We start from the raw sequence: 16,837 nt of genomic DNA, 5'->3' as shown, positions 1-16,837 counted from the left end.
TTATCAAATGTAATTAATAATTTTGATGTGCTACCGCTGGAGGACGTTGTTAACTGTTTTACATTTTGGCGGCGAATGGTAGCCTCCATAGAAAGGTCGACTTCGCCATGTGGAATTGTTATTTGCCTCGTACAGCAGGTGAAGGGACAGACAGTAGAATAAGACCCATCTATGTATGTATGGTCAAAAAGAAATATATTTTTCTGTGAATGATATAATTTGTCCTGGCAATTTTTATTTTTTAACATTAGCCTGTCGATTGGTAAGTGCAAGTGTAATGAACATTTAAGACTCATCAAGGGTATTCATGAAACATCCTCTGAAAACACGAAATCATTCTCCTTTTACTCTGAAATGATACAAATAAGTAACCATATGGCATTTTGCTTTGTCAGGATCCTGGGTCCTTTTCCGTGATGTTGCAGGTGCTTTCAAGTCAATGAGGCTGACCACATAGCTTACTCTTTTGTCTCAATCTCCAAGAGCCCAATATTCATTAAATATTTCTGTCCCAACCGTGTTCTGTTACTATTATTCTGTCTTATTTAAGTGATCAAACCACCAATTAAATAATACTCACATCACTATACTATACACTAATAATACTGAAATTGTTTTCTTACTCTAACCAAATGTTTACAACATCAAATAGTAAAAAGTCAAGGAGTATAACATGACTTTTACTATGTTGCACTTCGGCACTAATAGGATAAGTTGACTTGTACTTTCTTCCCCAGATAGATATCAACATGTTTATTTGTACTATTAGGACCAAATGACATACAGTATATTCTATTTAATTCTGACTTAAACTACTTAGACCAAAAGATTGAAATCCCTTCCAGGAATCCGGCTATGGACTTATCTTATTTTGACCATTTTCTGACTTATACTCTTTTTCCCTGGCAGCCTAGATATACATATACATACTAGCAGGTAGGCCCGGCGTTGCTCAGGCAAAAGTAATGATAGCGAAGATTAAGATTATTACATTATAGTCAACATTACCCGTTTTCACAGAATGCAAGAATTGGGTCCCCCCGTTTCCAGACTAATTAGAGAATTTTTAAATGGGTCTAAAAATACATTCGATTTCCCTCAAAAATGCAAAAAAACTTCATCTGCGTCTTGCATGTCACTTTCTCTTAACAATTCCATTGTTGATGTAAGTGTTAAACCTTAATCCTGTCCCTCTCCCCCATGGAGAGGAATTTTGAAAAATCCCTTCTTAGTGTGTGTTCTCGTGACATACCCTAACTGTGTACCAAATTTCAACTTTCAACTCCTAACCGTTTGGGCTCTGCACTGATTATTAATATTATCAACTCGTCTCGATTATATATATAGATTATATATGTGTGTATGTGTGTGTAAATTTATTCTTTATATTTCTGAATGTTAAATGTTAGTTTACATTCAAAAAGACAAAGAATAAGCTTATACTAAAATGATATTAAATAATAATAAAATATTTAAAAAAGTTAGTATTACTGTTTAGATGAAGTTATACAGTTTTATTATGGATAATTTTTATTATTTAGATAATAATTAATAATAATAATATGTTTATTTCCAAGGGAAGTTCCCCTATTTTGGAGGGTATACATATAGTAATGTAATATTACATTTTATTTTATATAGTTATATAACAAGAATCATAATATAAAAATTAAGTCAGTAAGTCTACATGACTCATCAACACAACATTGGTTGATGGTTTAAGAAATCAGAGATACAATTTGTCTAATAGTTCGTTTTCCAGGATTCAAAGTTGAGCTGGAAGATCAATGGTTAAATAACATAGAGAATTTTCTCAGTCAATTTTACAAAGAAATTAAAAATTTTATAAGCATCTTTTTTATTGATGTTGATTAATTTATTTCTGAAGTCAATAGGTGATTTTAAGCAGCATATATTTGTGATATTGCATTTTTCTCGTATATTATTCAAGGGTTGACAGTTTTGTAAGAGGTGAAGCACCGAGAAGTCCTCTTGTTGACATAACAGGCAGTGTGTATTTGAAAGATTTATATAAGTATTGTTAATAAAAAGCGAGTATTTATTTAGGCGTAGTTGAATTATTAGTCGTTTTATATTCAGGTCTACTGGTAGCCATATATAAGGTTGAGATGAAGGGATATTTAAGATGTTGGTGTACCAGGGGTGATAGTTGCTTTGGGATAAGGAAAGTTGATCTTTATTGATTGATTGAGCGATAGCAGAATTCATCAAAAGAGAATAACCATATTTCCAGTCATGAATTGAGTCTGTAAATAATAGTTCCGATATTCCAAAGGAATTTAATATTCTTCGAATTTTATATTGCCATAACTGTTTATTATTGTTGTTTTTACTTTGTTTTACCATTTCTTGGTATAATAGTCTAATATTGTTATCACTTGTATGTTTAAGTCTATAGTAAAATTTTATTATTCTTTTTAACAATTGAGGAAAAAGCCAAGAACGTGATGTTTCGTGTCGAATGGCATAGCCAGGTATAGTAGTTTCTAGTTGTAACAATTTACGTAGGAAATAAATATGTAAAGATTCAAGGCTGTAAATGTAATCCAAGCCCCAGATTGGACTGGCATAATAAATGATAGGGCTTATAGCAGTATTATAAAGTTTAAAGTGAATGTTTAAATTTGACGTTTTCATTGTTGAACATAAGAATAAGAGCTTATCAATTGCCTTTTTGACCTTAACATTTAATTTGGATACTTGATGCTTAAAAGATAAGTTCCAATCAAATTCCACTCCCAGATATTTGACTTCATTGGTTATTTGTAGTAGAGTATTTTCATGATAAATTTTCAAGTCCTTATTGGCTAGTTTTTTGTTTTTACGAAAAATGACAATGTTGGTTTTTGTAAGATTTATTTCGAGATAAATTGAGTTAAAATAGTGATTAAGTTGATTGATTTTACGTTGCAGAGAGATTTTATTCGGAGCCAAAATTACTAAATCATCGGCGAAAAGAATGTAGTGAAAGGAGGTATTGTTTATTTCAATGCCATCTGAGGAATAATTAAAAAGTTGATCAATGTCGCTTAGATAAAAATTAAATAAGTACGGTGACAGGGGATCTCCTTGAAGTACATCACGTGAAAGGTTTAGAGGTGGAGATAACAAATTACCTTGTTTGATTCTAATGATATAATTTCCATATAACTGTTTTATTAAAGAGGTGAATTTAACACTTGCACCGCTAACTTTTAATTTATGTATTAATAACGGTGTGTAGATTGAGTCGAAAGCTTTTTTAATATCGATAAATGCGGCGTAGACTTTCCTGTGTTTTTTTAAAAGATGTAGTTGAATTATCATTAACAAGATAAATATAGCGGATTCTGTTCCTTTGTTTCTTGAGAAGGCGTATTGAAATTTGGCATCTAGTTCATTAGTTTTAGTCCATTGTTGGAATCTATTTGCTATAATGGAGGTAAAGCATTTTCTTAACGTTGATAAGAGTGCAATAGGTCTATAGTTATTTGGAGATGATCTGTCACCCTTTTTATAAATCATGGTTAAATTAACTGTATTCCAGGATTCGGGAAAAGTAGATGTTTTGTACATAGTATTATATAAATGAAGTAATTTTAATCGAGAGCTGTTAGACATTAGTTTTAAAAATTTCGTGGGAATATTATCATGACCTGGAGCTGTGTGACTTTTGGTTTTTTGAATTGCATCGTTTAATTCTTCGATTGTAAAGTCAGCATCTAGAAGTTCGTCATAAACTTTTGCGTTATTTATTGTTGGAGGTATTAAGTAAATAGTTGGGTAACGCTGAAAGAAATTTTTCCAGGTATCAAAGTCAATAATTGAAGAGATTTCATTTATACAAGGTTTTGGCCGGTATTTCCTTACAGTGGACCAGAAAAATTTATTGTCTTTATTACATTGAATTAGATTTAGTTCCAGCTTTCTAAAATAGTTGTTCTTTTTTGTCTTAATTAAGTTGTTGTACATTCGTTTAGCTTCCTTATATTTGTTAAAGTTGATTTCATTTGAATATTTTCTGAACGTTTTTAGTTTTGTTAGTTTTTCCATTTTCATTTTGTAGCAGTCGTAGTCGAACCATCCCTGTCCAGGCTCCTTATGAAGTTTCTTTCTGTCGCTATCCACAATTATATAATTTTTCATTATATTTATCATTGAGTTATAAATTTGATCGCTGTTACACTCTGTAATTTTCGGGATGTTATCAAATCGGTTTTCGAATTCATTAGCATATCTATTTACTTTATATTGTATACTTATTTTTCTATCCAAGGTATTTTTAGAATTTTTTTCCAAGAAGAATAAAAAAGTTGTTTTTGTAGGAAGATGGTCCGAAATGTCAAAATCAAGAACATCAAATCGCAAGCAATAGTCCAGTCAATAACTCCGAACATATCGTGTAGTCAATAGTTGATCTTCCATTGTGAGTTAGGCAGGTATATTCTGCAGGAATATCGTTCTTAATTCGTCCATTAATTATATACATTTTAAGATTTTTTGTTATTTCAATTAACTTTTGGCCGAGGTTATTTAAATGCTTATCTTTTGATTGACGGATATTTTGTATTAAAAAATTATTACCGGAATATTTAGAGTCCATTATCTCAGCAATTCTCGCGTTGAAGTCGCCGACTAGTATGTAGTAAGGAGTCATATATTGCCAAAGTTCTATTTGTTTAGACATTTCGTTCAATGTTGATATGTCTTCGGGTGGAATATATACGAGCATCAAACTTATTAGGTTATTCGTAGTGTTATTTAGAATTGGTTTCGTGAATTGGATAAGAAGTAAAATGAAGTTGTTAGATTTTTTTGTCTGTAGAATTTTACAAAGACCTTTTTTTATTAGTAAGCATAGGCCTCCACTTGGTCGGCCTGGGCCCGTTTGTTTTTTTGCTAGAGTTGATACCAATGTATAATTTTCGAAGAAGTTTGAGTTATAGATTGATTCTGAGGTTATCCAGGTTTCAGTAATTGCGGTAATATCCGGATCGTGCTTTGAAGTAAAGTTATTTAGTTGTGATATTTTATTTTTGAGACCTTGGCTATTCCAATTTATTAATGTTAAGTGATGATTATTAGAACATGATTTGCGGTATTGAGTTTTCTCTCTCCTGTTGATCTGTCATATAGATAATGTTGTTATCACTGATGATGGGAGAAACGTATCAACATGTACTAATTTTCCCGTTCTTAAACTGTAAGTTAACCTTTCTCGCTCAATTATCAAAATATCATTTCGTAGTTTTACCTGGGGATTTTGTCTTCGTAGATCATAAAAGTTTGGTAGTAGATTTTTACGTCTAGTTCTTGAGTTAATAGTTATATCTGGGGAGATCTGAACATTTTGCCAGTCACCAAGAAGATTTTGTTGTTTTCTACGTATAAATGAAGAAAAGATGAGATCTCTCGTTTGGTTATTACTAAAAGTGATTCTAATTATTAGGTTTGAAGTTTTTGATAGTTGAATTATCTCGGATATATCCTTTTGAGTTATTTCTTGTAAATTTAATGTATTAGTAATAAAGTTGAGTATTTCTGCTTTTGAAGTGGTTTTATGAGTTGGATAATTATACATAATTATATTGTTGTAACGATATTCATTTGTTAACGAGTCCATTTTAAATTGTAGAAGCTCTTTATCCGTTTGTAGTTTGTCTATTTCTTGCTTCAAGCTATTAATCTCTACTTCCATTTTTTTCTGAGATTCTTTCGTTTCACGAATGTTTTCGTGAATAGTATCAAGTTCCTGTTTGATAATAACCATTTGATTAAAGAGTTTATCGTTAGTTGAGTTTATCAAATCCGAAATTCTGACCCAAAGCATGGAAGTAGTGGAGTCTAAAGAAGTGTCCGGTTTGTTAGTCAAAGTCTGTTCAGAAATAGTTGACTCACCTGAAGTTTCATTTGCACCAGTTTGCGGTGATTTTCGATTATAATTCATTTCTTCAATACATTCTTCCTGGAGGTTTTCTTCGGGGAGAAAATTAAAGTCCTTTATTGTTTTAGAATTTGATGAAGATGACTGGTTCTTCTTTGTTCCCGATTGAACACGATTTAATGGAGGTCTTCCTCGTTTAGGTGGAGAACGTTGCATAATAGTTATTTTTGTTATAGCCAATATAAGTTATAATAAGTAGTTAACAATAACAAATTTAAGTTATTAGTGATGATTAACGTTTAAAAATGATGAAATTCTTGTTCTTGATGTAGAGAGCCGAGTGCCTCGAAAAATGCGCCAGCAGCCTCGACGGAAGAACACGCCCCCCAATACAGTTTTATTATTCAAATATTTACTTTTAAAATTCCTATCTAGGAATTCTTAAAAGTAAATATTTGAATAATAAAACTGTCTGACTATGAAACATGTTTACATACCCCTTACTGTTTTGTTTGAAAATAAGATTTTTGTTGGTAAGTTTTTTCACCTATTGAAGCAAATACAACATTATGATGTCAGAGCATCAGCAGATGAAAAATCTTTTGTTTAAATGCTCTTAATTTTTTTAATGACCAATTTAATTGCATACTTAAACTTTCTATTGTTGGTCACCAGAACTTTTTTATCCTTTAAAAACATACTTTCCAAGATTATTTTTTCATTTATATTGATTTCTTATATTATTTTTGATCTATTTCTTGTATTTTATTTATCCACATAATAACTAAATAACATCTACATACTATAGGGATCATGTATAAATTGTTGATAAGCATCAAAGCTTCTCTGCTTCTTCTTCAAATTCGTCACTTTGTTCTCTTCTAATTATAACATTGTTTCAAACGTTTATAGATCTCAGTTAGAAGGCATTTTCAAATAAATTGTTATGTCATATTTTCTAATATTTAGATGTATCCAATATGATGATATAATTTACAATTTTTACAATCTTAATATTTTTTAGTTTAGATGCTTCTAATATGATGTTATAAACATTAAAATTCTTCAAGAGTTAATATATTTTTTAAAAAACTAGATAGGTTTTAATATGATCTTACAATACAAGATTAACAATATTATAATATCTTTTTCATTCAAATATAAAGAAACAAATTTTAATAATATTTTATATGTAACTATTATTTTCATTGTAGTTTTAGTGACTATATCTGTGAATTCAACAATAGAAACATCACAGATTTCAGCTTTGTTCAGAAACTCTCTTCAGGTGAAATAACAAGATAGAATTATAGTTCTATCTTCATCCCATTGGGACTCTTTGTTTCTGCACATATGTACCGTACAATCCTTAAAAGTAAAGAATGATGAATAACAGGTTTATATTATGTGTGCTAGGTTTAGGAGGTATTGGTGGTACTTACATCTTATATGCTATGGAGAATCTTCAGCAAATATTTTGTTTTCCAGATCAACAAGAACCTCCTCAGTTTTCTGTACATGTTATACCTAGCATTTCAAACAATTTTTTGAAGTCACATGAAGGGAATTTCGGGAATGAGCATGTCACATCCAAGCAGTAATTTCAACTGATAGATCAACATAGAATAAACTTTATATCTTTTATGTTCAAGGTATTACAAAATCCATATTTTTTTTCAAAATTGAATTTTGGAGTATCTTAAAAATTACTTGAATCATTATTGGCTGAACAATTGAAACTTCTAAATTAAAAATTTTAGAATGCCTAGAACACGATATTCAAATAAATTAGAACATATAAAAGCTCAGTTGAAGTATATAATTCTATCTTATTTCACCTGAAGAAGGCCTCTAAATAAAGCCAAAAATGCTTGTGTTTAAAAACTCAGTGTGTTGGAAATTTAAATTTTTTTGTATCAAATAATATACTTACATGATGCCATGTAAGTCCACCATCAGAAGAAACAAAAACACTTGGATGACCTTTCAAAGATTTGCCAACAACACCTGTAAATATATTTTAAATGCATAAATCTAAATTCTTTAATCAAATACATTTTATTCAAAATTTATATATTTTATAAATACTTATTAAATTATGAAGTAAAATTGAAACACTATAAATCATTATGTAGTAGTTATGCTAATCTTTAAGAAACTAAAGAATATCAAAACATTTATATTAAAGTTGTTAATTATTAGTTTCTTTTATTTGTTTCTTGTTTTATCGTCAACCATCCATTTTTAAAAAAATATTTTATGAAAAGTGCAAAAAGCAATAGAATCAATCACAGAAATTAGTTTATAATAATTTCTATGATTGATTCTAATATTATAAAGATTATAATTACTAAGAAATGAAATTAGATATATATGTTACAGTGAAAGTGGATTGTATGAATGTGGAACAAAGCTTCATAAGTATGCTGTAGATTGAAATGAAGGACTAGTGCTTATTTTTAAGAATTAGTCAGTTTTTTCACCTTTTCTTATCATTTGTATCAAGTACAGTACTCATATAAAAATTATTCGTTACAGTTGTTTTTTTTTTAAATGGCATTTATTTTGCATTTATTTGCACAGTTTTTTCTTTTAACTTGGCTAAATTCTTGGTTTGACTTGATCAAGCAATCATCTTGAGTACTGAAAAATTGCTTCAGGTTGCATTTCAAACTATATCAATATTACTTCTAATGCATTAAATGCTTCATTGTGCATAGACACAGTAAAAAATTCAATGAATTAAAAGTCTGTAATACATTAATCATGCTTTTCTACTTGTACTGTAATAAATAAAACCTAACTTTAGTATTGATAATAAAATAACTCAATATGGGGCTTACAGAAGATTGCTCACAATCATTGTCAAAATTTCTGGAATTAGATTTCCAGGTTCTGATTTCAGTTATTTGATTTTTTGATAATTTTTTTTTTTTGATGATCGATGCTCTACTGTACTGTACATGTTAGATAGTTTTCTTTTTGTATATTCTCAAATTACTTGATAATTTTCATTTATTACATAATTATGAGAAATGGATGTATTAATAAATTTAAATACATTGACTGTAAATAAAACTTGCTATTTTTTAGAATTTTCCTGCAAATATTAAAGATTATTGACATACCAGATGCCATGATGATTCCTACTGCTGATTCACGTGATAAAATTGTAGGAGTTCTTGTTCTAGAATATAACTGGTTAAACCTCTGACTAACATGTAATGAACATCCTTTACTCTGTTTAAAAATATAAAATTATTCATTATTAGTTATTATTAAGAATAAGATTTTATAATAACAACAACAATAATAATAATAATAATAAATCATGGTAGTAACCAGATCTAAATATGGTACCGACTTGGATGTTGCCTGGTTAACAAAGTCTGCATTTGTGGGTTACGCAGAGGCTCATGTTCGAAAAACAGGCCACAGTCTCCCTTGGTTACCGGTGGCAAAAGCAGCACTGGCCCAAGCATGGCTACTGCAATGTCCTCAACAGATGTGAGGAACCAACCTAGCCTTGGTGTTTCTGTGGCAATGCATCCACAGACCACAAAGGCTGGAAAACCACGCAAACAGATGAAATGGATGAGTTTATCATCCGTACTTACTACACCATCACAAAACTCAAAACAAACATGACAGCATACAGACAACAACTACACCATAGATTCAAATAACAATATCCTCACCTCACTGTCACCGAACAAAGGATTGTTGATCAAAAAAGAACAGTTATACACAACAACCTTATCCCACAAACAACACTTGAATTTATCAAACAACAGGTTGCTGATCAAATACATCAACACACAAACATTTAACATTAATGAAGATCACATAACCTGTCAGGATAATCCAGCAACAAGCACTGATTACAGCACACCACACACACACACAACAATTACCACTATTGATACTACAGACACTTCCTCATCCACCACTGATAACATAGACATAGATTTAGTTAATATGCTCCCCCTTATATTTCAGGAAACACTAACTAAATATACAGGCACAGATCCCACACAACAACCACAAATACCAAAAATCAACACATCAAAGGAAGTAGGAAAAACACTAAATTATGTAAACACTCACTTACTACCACACTACATTCATTCAATTTCTACACTCACAGACATTCATACATTAGTTTATGCTGGGGCAGTTACAGTAGTGACACACCATGGTCTGAAAGTACAATCACAGACAGATACACAGAAAACACAATTCTATCACAAGCCTGCCTGGCAGAGAAGAATAGAAACACAAATAAATGACATTAGACAGCAATTAGGTAGGCTGACACAATACACTAAAAACAACATAACCCAAATTAAGGAAACAACTCAATAACATTTTCAAGAAAATAAAAACACACACAAAACACGAACATCACTACACACACATTACAGAATACATCGACACACAGAAAAACTTGCAGCCAAAGCACATAGACTCAAACGATACAAAACATGTTCACTACGAAAACAACAAATAAATTATTCACAAACAATGAAAAACTCTTCTACAGACAAATATACAAAGCAAACACTGATACACAGCACAGTGGCACACCAACAGAAGAAGAACTCACAACTTATTGGTCTTCTCTTTGGTCCAATCTTAATCTCTTGGTCCAATTACACACAATGCTGATGCTGGCTGGATTAAGGAGAAAAACAAAAACTTGCATAACATACCAACTATGCCCTGTGCTGAAATAAACGTACACAACATCCACTACTCTGTTAACAGAAACACACAACTGGTGTAGACAACATTCACAATTTCTGGTACAAAAAATTTACATCACTGCACCAGGAACTAGCTAAACACCTAACACACATCAACATCAATTCACAAGACATGCAAAATTTCATACTCAAGGAATCACCTACATAAAACCTAAAAACAACAATACTACAGACCCCACACAATACAGACCAATTATATGTCTTTCAACACTACAAATTATTGACATCTTATATTGCAAACAAAATATACAAACATGTTAAAGAACACAACATTCTTACAGAACAATAAAAAGGTTGCTGTAGAAACCACAGGGGATGCAAAGAACAGTTACTCATAGATTCAGTCATTCTACGGCAAGCACACAAACAACACAGAAACATACACATGGCATATATAGACTACAGAAAAGCATTCGACAGTGTTCCACACAGTTGGCTGCTACATATTCTACACATGTACAAAATACATCCATCACTCATTGCATTCTTTCAAAACACTATGCAGCACTGGAGAACAACACTACATCTCAGGGTCATAACACTTCCATACAAACAAACCAAATTTTTATTAGGCAAGGAATTTTTCAAGGAGATTCCTTGAGTCCTCTCTGGTTCTGCCTAGCCCTGAACCCATTATCCAACATGTTAAATAACACACAATATGGCTACAATATCAGACACGAAAAAACAACACAGTTTACACTGTCACATCTCATGTACATGGATGACATAAAACTTTATGCATCCACACAAAAACAACTTCATCAACTCCTACAAATCACACATTCATACACCAAGGACATACAAATGGAATTTGGCCTAGATAAATGCAAAACAGTTCACATAGAAAAAGGAATCCTGAAGAAAGAAGATTTTGCACTTGAAATGGAGACGTTATTGAATCCATGGAAGAGGGCGAGTTCTACAAGTATTTAGGATTCCAACAGGCCAAACTAACAGAACATGCACAAATAAAGCAAAGATTAATTAAAGAATACCAAAGTAGGTTAAATGCTATTCTCAGAACAGAGTTAAATGCAAAACACACAGTTAAAGCAATAAACACATATGTCATTCCAGTACTCACATATTCTTTTGGAGTTATACGTTGGACTCACACTGATCTTGAGCAACTCCAAAGGAAAACAAGAACAACACTTACTAAGCATAAACAACATCATCCTAAATCTGCCACAGAAAGATTAACCCTTCCACGTAAAGATGGCAGACGTGGCCTGATTGACATAGTTAACCTTCACTACAAACAAATACAGTCACTGCGAGAGTTTTTCTACAAAAAACAAGAAACATCACAATTACATAAAGCAGTAACTCTAGCAGACTCAAATAACACACCATTAAACTTACACTCACATCATATGGACACAACACAACATATAAAAAGCATAGACACCATTAAGCAATCGTGGGCTCAAAAAGCACTCCATAGCAGGCATTTCTATGACCTGGTCCAGGATTTTGTTGACAAAACTGCGTCAAACAGCTGGTTAGCTCAGGGACACCTCTTTGGGGAGACTGAAGGATTCATGATTGCCATACAGGATCAGGTCATAAATACTAAAAATTACAGAAAACACATACTCAAAGATGCAACACTCACAAATGACATGTGCAGAAAATGTCATATCATGCCAGAAACTATACAACACATCACTTCTGGTTGCAAGCTCTTGGCACAGACAGATTATTTACACAGACATAATCAAGTAGCAAATATAATACACCAAGAGCTTGCAAAGAAACACAAATTAGTAGACATCCATGAACCATACTACAAATACATTCCACAGACAGTATTGGAAAGCAACACTCACAAATGACACATGCAGAAAATGTCACATCATGCCAGAAACTATACAACACATCACCTCTGGTTGCAAGCTCTTGGCACGAACAGATTATTTACACAGACATAATCAAGTAGCAAATATAATACACCAAAAGCTTGTAAAGAAACACAAATTAGTAGACATCCACGAACCATACTACAAATACATTCCACAGACAGTATTGGAAAGCAACACGCACAAAATGTACTACGACAGAGCCATAATCACAGATAAAACAATTTACCACAACAGACCAGACATCACACTCATTGACAAACACAATAAAATCACATACATTATAGACATATCCATTCCAAACACTCACAATATACAAAACGCATGCACTGAAAAAATTAGCAAGTACACAGAACTCGCCCAGGAAATAAGGCATCTGTGGAGGATGGATAGGGTGCTTATTGTACCTGTTGTTCTCTCCTCTACAGGTGTCATACCACACACACTACACAAAAGCCTGGGCACATTACAATTGAATAGAAACACATACATCACACTACAGAAGGCCACTATATTGAATACATGTCATATTGTGAGGAAATTCCTAAATACAGACACACTTCTTTAATTTCTGTTTTGGTTACTATGCCTTGACTTTGGTCCGGCATAGTACACAGCCACCAGTGTTAACCGAGTATATTTCACATAACCCAACACAATAATAATAATAATGTTTAAAAAAATAAAAAGTTTTTAAAATACATTTGATTTAATAAATTTTTGCAATAGCAGATACCTCTTTCCCAATTAGTCTATTAAATCAATGACCAACTGTATACCAATTTAATAATGAAGCAAACTAATAAGAGAATTTTTGCTGTTTTAATTTCTTTAACTTTTTTCTAATTTTATAAAACATATTATTTAAAAATTTTATTAGGGTAACACAATCTTAGATTTATATTATAATCTCTGAATACCTCTGAAAGTCAACAAAAATATTTTCATTCAGGTCTGAAGTGGCATAAATTTCTTTAATAAAAATTATTTATACATATTTGTTAGTTTAATACTTTCTAATTTTTCAAACAGAATTTTTTTCAAAGAAATTACTAATCATTAATAAGTAACTAAGACTTACACTTTAATTAATAAGTGTTGATATATAATAACAGTTAAAATTGAGAATATTACAATAATATTAATAATAAAAGAAAATAATAATAATCACTTAACTTCAATTAATTTAACATATTATTATAATTTCAATACCTGTTGGCACAGTAATAGGTTTCCATTTTTATCAACTTTAGGTGCTGCTAAGTTTTGCCATTTTCCTCCTTTATCAAAAGTAATAACAGAAACCATATTTTCAAATGATGAACTAGATGATACATTTTCTTTCAGCTGAGTTGCAATATATACACCTCTAAGTCCTTGAACTTTGTGAAAATCTATAATTTCCTTTTCACTAAAAAAAATTATGAGAAATTTAAAAATGTTATAAAAAGATTTTTTCATATATTATATTACAAGTAAATAAATCAGAAGAATTCATAAGATTTAAACAGTGTAAGGAACCGAGTCCGAGCATTATTTTTATTTTATTATTATTTTTCGTTTTATTATATTTTGTTTGGGGCTTATGTTTAGTTAGGACGAAGGTTCCCCACCACTCTCTTAGTAACCAAAGAAAGAAGATAATAAACCAACTCACAAAAGAACGAGCGCTGTAGGAAAAATCACGCGCACTTGCGCTGCCCAGCGAAAATGAACAGTCCGCAGAAAAAATGGAGGGGGGAATCCCCACACTCACTAAAAAAGAAATACTTACTAAACCATCATAAAACATCCCAGAAAATTGTGCTAAATGCTTTGTAAACGGTTTATAAGATTTTGTCAGAAAATTGAAGCTGCCAGAAAGAAATTTGATGTTAGACAATTAAGTATGTAAATAAGGAGAGTAACCTAGCTGAATTGTGACGTCACCTCACAGCATAAAACCAGCTTGCTAACCGAAGACGAATGAGGTGATTGCCAGAGTGAGATAATTCCTGACCGAGGTGTAGTACTGAGTGAAAAATTTGAGGCGAAGTCCAGATTGAAAGTTAAGTGATCCAAGGAGTTTAAAAAGGAATTCGATTTGATGATAGCAAAAGGATTGAGGAAACAGGTTCCCAGTATAGTGAGGTGACGGATAGGCGGTTAGTTTGTAAGAGATTTTGTTCATAGTTCTTAAGTATTTGGTTTGTCGAATTTTCAAAGGGAATTAAGATTAAGTTAAGCTAAGTAGCTGAGTTTTATTGTTGGGTTGACTTGTTGATTTTCGTTAATAAATTTTGTTTTGGATTATAGACATTTGTACATAGTTAAATTCGATTTACTAATTAAATATATTTGAAACTTTTTCTTTGACTTGATATTTGTCATTATTCTTACTAATTTTTTCGGCGCACGCATAAAAGTCCAGGCCTGGCAAACTAATCTCGAATCCGCGTAAAGTACCCGTTAGGTTAATGGAAGTTTTACCAGCCGCAGTTAGTGTCGGTTTCCTGAGATACTAAAAATAGTACTTTACAACAGAGCTGATAAGATTTTATCAGCTCTTTGCATGACATCTGACAGACATCACAATTTTTAATTTAGTCCATAATTTTAACTGCAAGCAGTTCTTTTACCTTAGTCTGTTTATACAATGAAATGTTTTTAGCTAAAATCACTAAATCATTTTAACAGATATACAACCTTTTTATTCTAATGTGAGTCTATTAAACACTTCATGGGCATCAGCTTACAAATATCAGTTTTATTTCCAATGCAGTGTGTTGATCATAAAAATTTTATACTTTTCACTTTATATTATTAATTAATTATATAAGCTAGCAGTAGAAAAAGTCAAAAATACATGAGAAGACTATAAAAGTACTATCATATTCTGATGTCTTATCACTGAGCATATATATATTTAATACAAACAACACAGCAACTGGATAATAATAACAATGTTAAAGAAACAAAAAAAATGAAAAAACAAACAACTCCAGCGAAAATGAAAAATATTTAATGATAAATGTTTTTGTTAATTAAATACAATCATGGAAAAGTAGCCTGATGTAATCCGTGGTTGTTTGGCTTTACAAATTTATTGGGTTTTGTGATGTTTGTTTATGTATATATATACACACCATGATGAGTTGAGCAATGGCCAGCTGAGTGCCATGAGTAGGAGTTTATACGTTTTTAATAATTTTAGCTGTCATCATCAGGTTAAATATGTTTGAAAAAGAATGCAGGAACTACAACAATAGATGTAGACCAAAAGGATTAGAACTGATGGAGTTGGTCTACATCTATCATTAGAAGAAGAATGCCTTACATTGATACATTTCCTCAATCTTAACATCATCTTCCAGGAAGGGCAGATATCCACAACAACATACAGGAAATAGTCATACCATCCCCTAGTCATTCCTGTGATATACAATCCCTTCTCTTATAAAATGGCAACAGAGCCCTCATCAGAAGAGCCTTAATGTACATTTCCAACCACAACAACAGAGAGCAAGAACTAAATTACATATCAATATCACAGCACAACATGGTTACCATCATAGAATCATCAAGGTCTAATCAAATCTTATTATGTGTGGACTGCATGGAAAGGGAAGGGAATAAATTGTAGAAATTGGTGACATACAACTAGCAGTTGAAATTACCATGGTAATTATAAAGGCCAATAATATTGACATAGCCTTCAGAAGGAACTCTCCTGTATACCCTCTGCTGAGGAATTCTAAAGATTGTATCAAGGACCTTCTCTCAGCATTTACTCCATGCCAGCACTCACCCAGCCTTGGACAAGAAACAGAACATATTGGAACCACAACATGCCTGCTCAAACAATGTGTAAAGGAACATGTAACCTTGATTAAAAATGGGCATTACATAAGAAGATTAACCAGCCTGGCGACAGAATGCCAAATCCAAGCGCACATAAATGGAGTCTGACTTCTATACACAACTAGAATGCTAGAACGCAATCATCTTTCATGCACCTGGAAAAGCTAGATATATATAGGGTGTAAGAAAAATAAGGCCATAAAAGACTTACTTCTAACCAAAACCAAAACGGTGAATAACTCGACGAATATGTCTTTCACTAAAGTAAGTCTTATATTGTGAGCTGTGTTTTCGGTGTGTTGGTTTAAGGCCATAAATTTCAAAAGATAGCAACCTCCTTCATCTAGTGTAGAGATATATTTTTGAAATCCAAAAATAAATACTAAACATAGCATCAACAATCAATCAGATGATGACTCTTCCTTTAAATTACAACATTCAATAAATTCAAATGATTGCCACAATGAAGAGGCCCAGAGTGG

General features: G+C 31.7%; 1 protein-coding gene across 1 annotated transcript in view; it reads right to left on the bottom strand.

The window, feature by feature from the left end:
• LOC136977662 (sortilin-related receptor-like) overlaps nt 1–16,837 on the bottom strand; it is a 155,282-nt gene that overhangs the window by 104,006 nt on the left and 34,439 nt on the right. The window contains exons 8-10 of the mRNA XM_067273194.1: nt 13,728–13,926; nt 9,013–9,124; nt 7,818–7,891 (exon numbers count right to left, since the gene is read on the bottom strand). Coding sequence (XP_067129295.1) covers nt 7,818–7,891; nt 9,013–9,124; nt 13,728–13,926 — 385 coding nt within the window. The remainder of the gene's footprint in view (nt 1–7,817; nt 7,892–9,012; nt 9,125–13,727; nt 13,927–16,837) is intronic.

The sequence above is a fragment of the Centruroides vittatus genome, unplaced genomic scaffold, assembly GCF_030686945.1.
Source record: "Centruroides vittatus isolate TY-2023 unplaced genomic scaffold, ASM3068694v2 contig_466, whole genome shotgun sequence".
Taxonomy (NCBI): Eukaryota; Metazoa; Arthropoda; class Arachnida; order Scorpiones; family Buthidae; genus Centruroides; species Centruroides vittatus.
The sequence above is the reverse complement of the archived record's forward strand: the minus strand, read 5'-3'. Positions and strand labels throughout refer to the sequence as shown.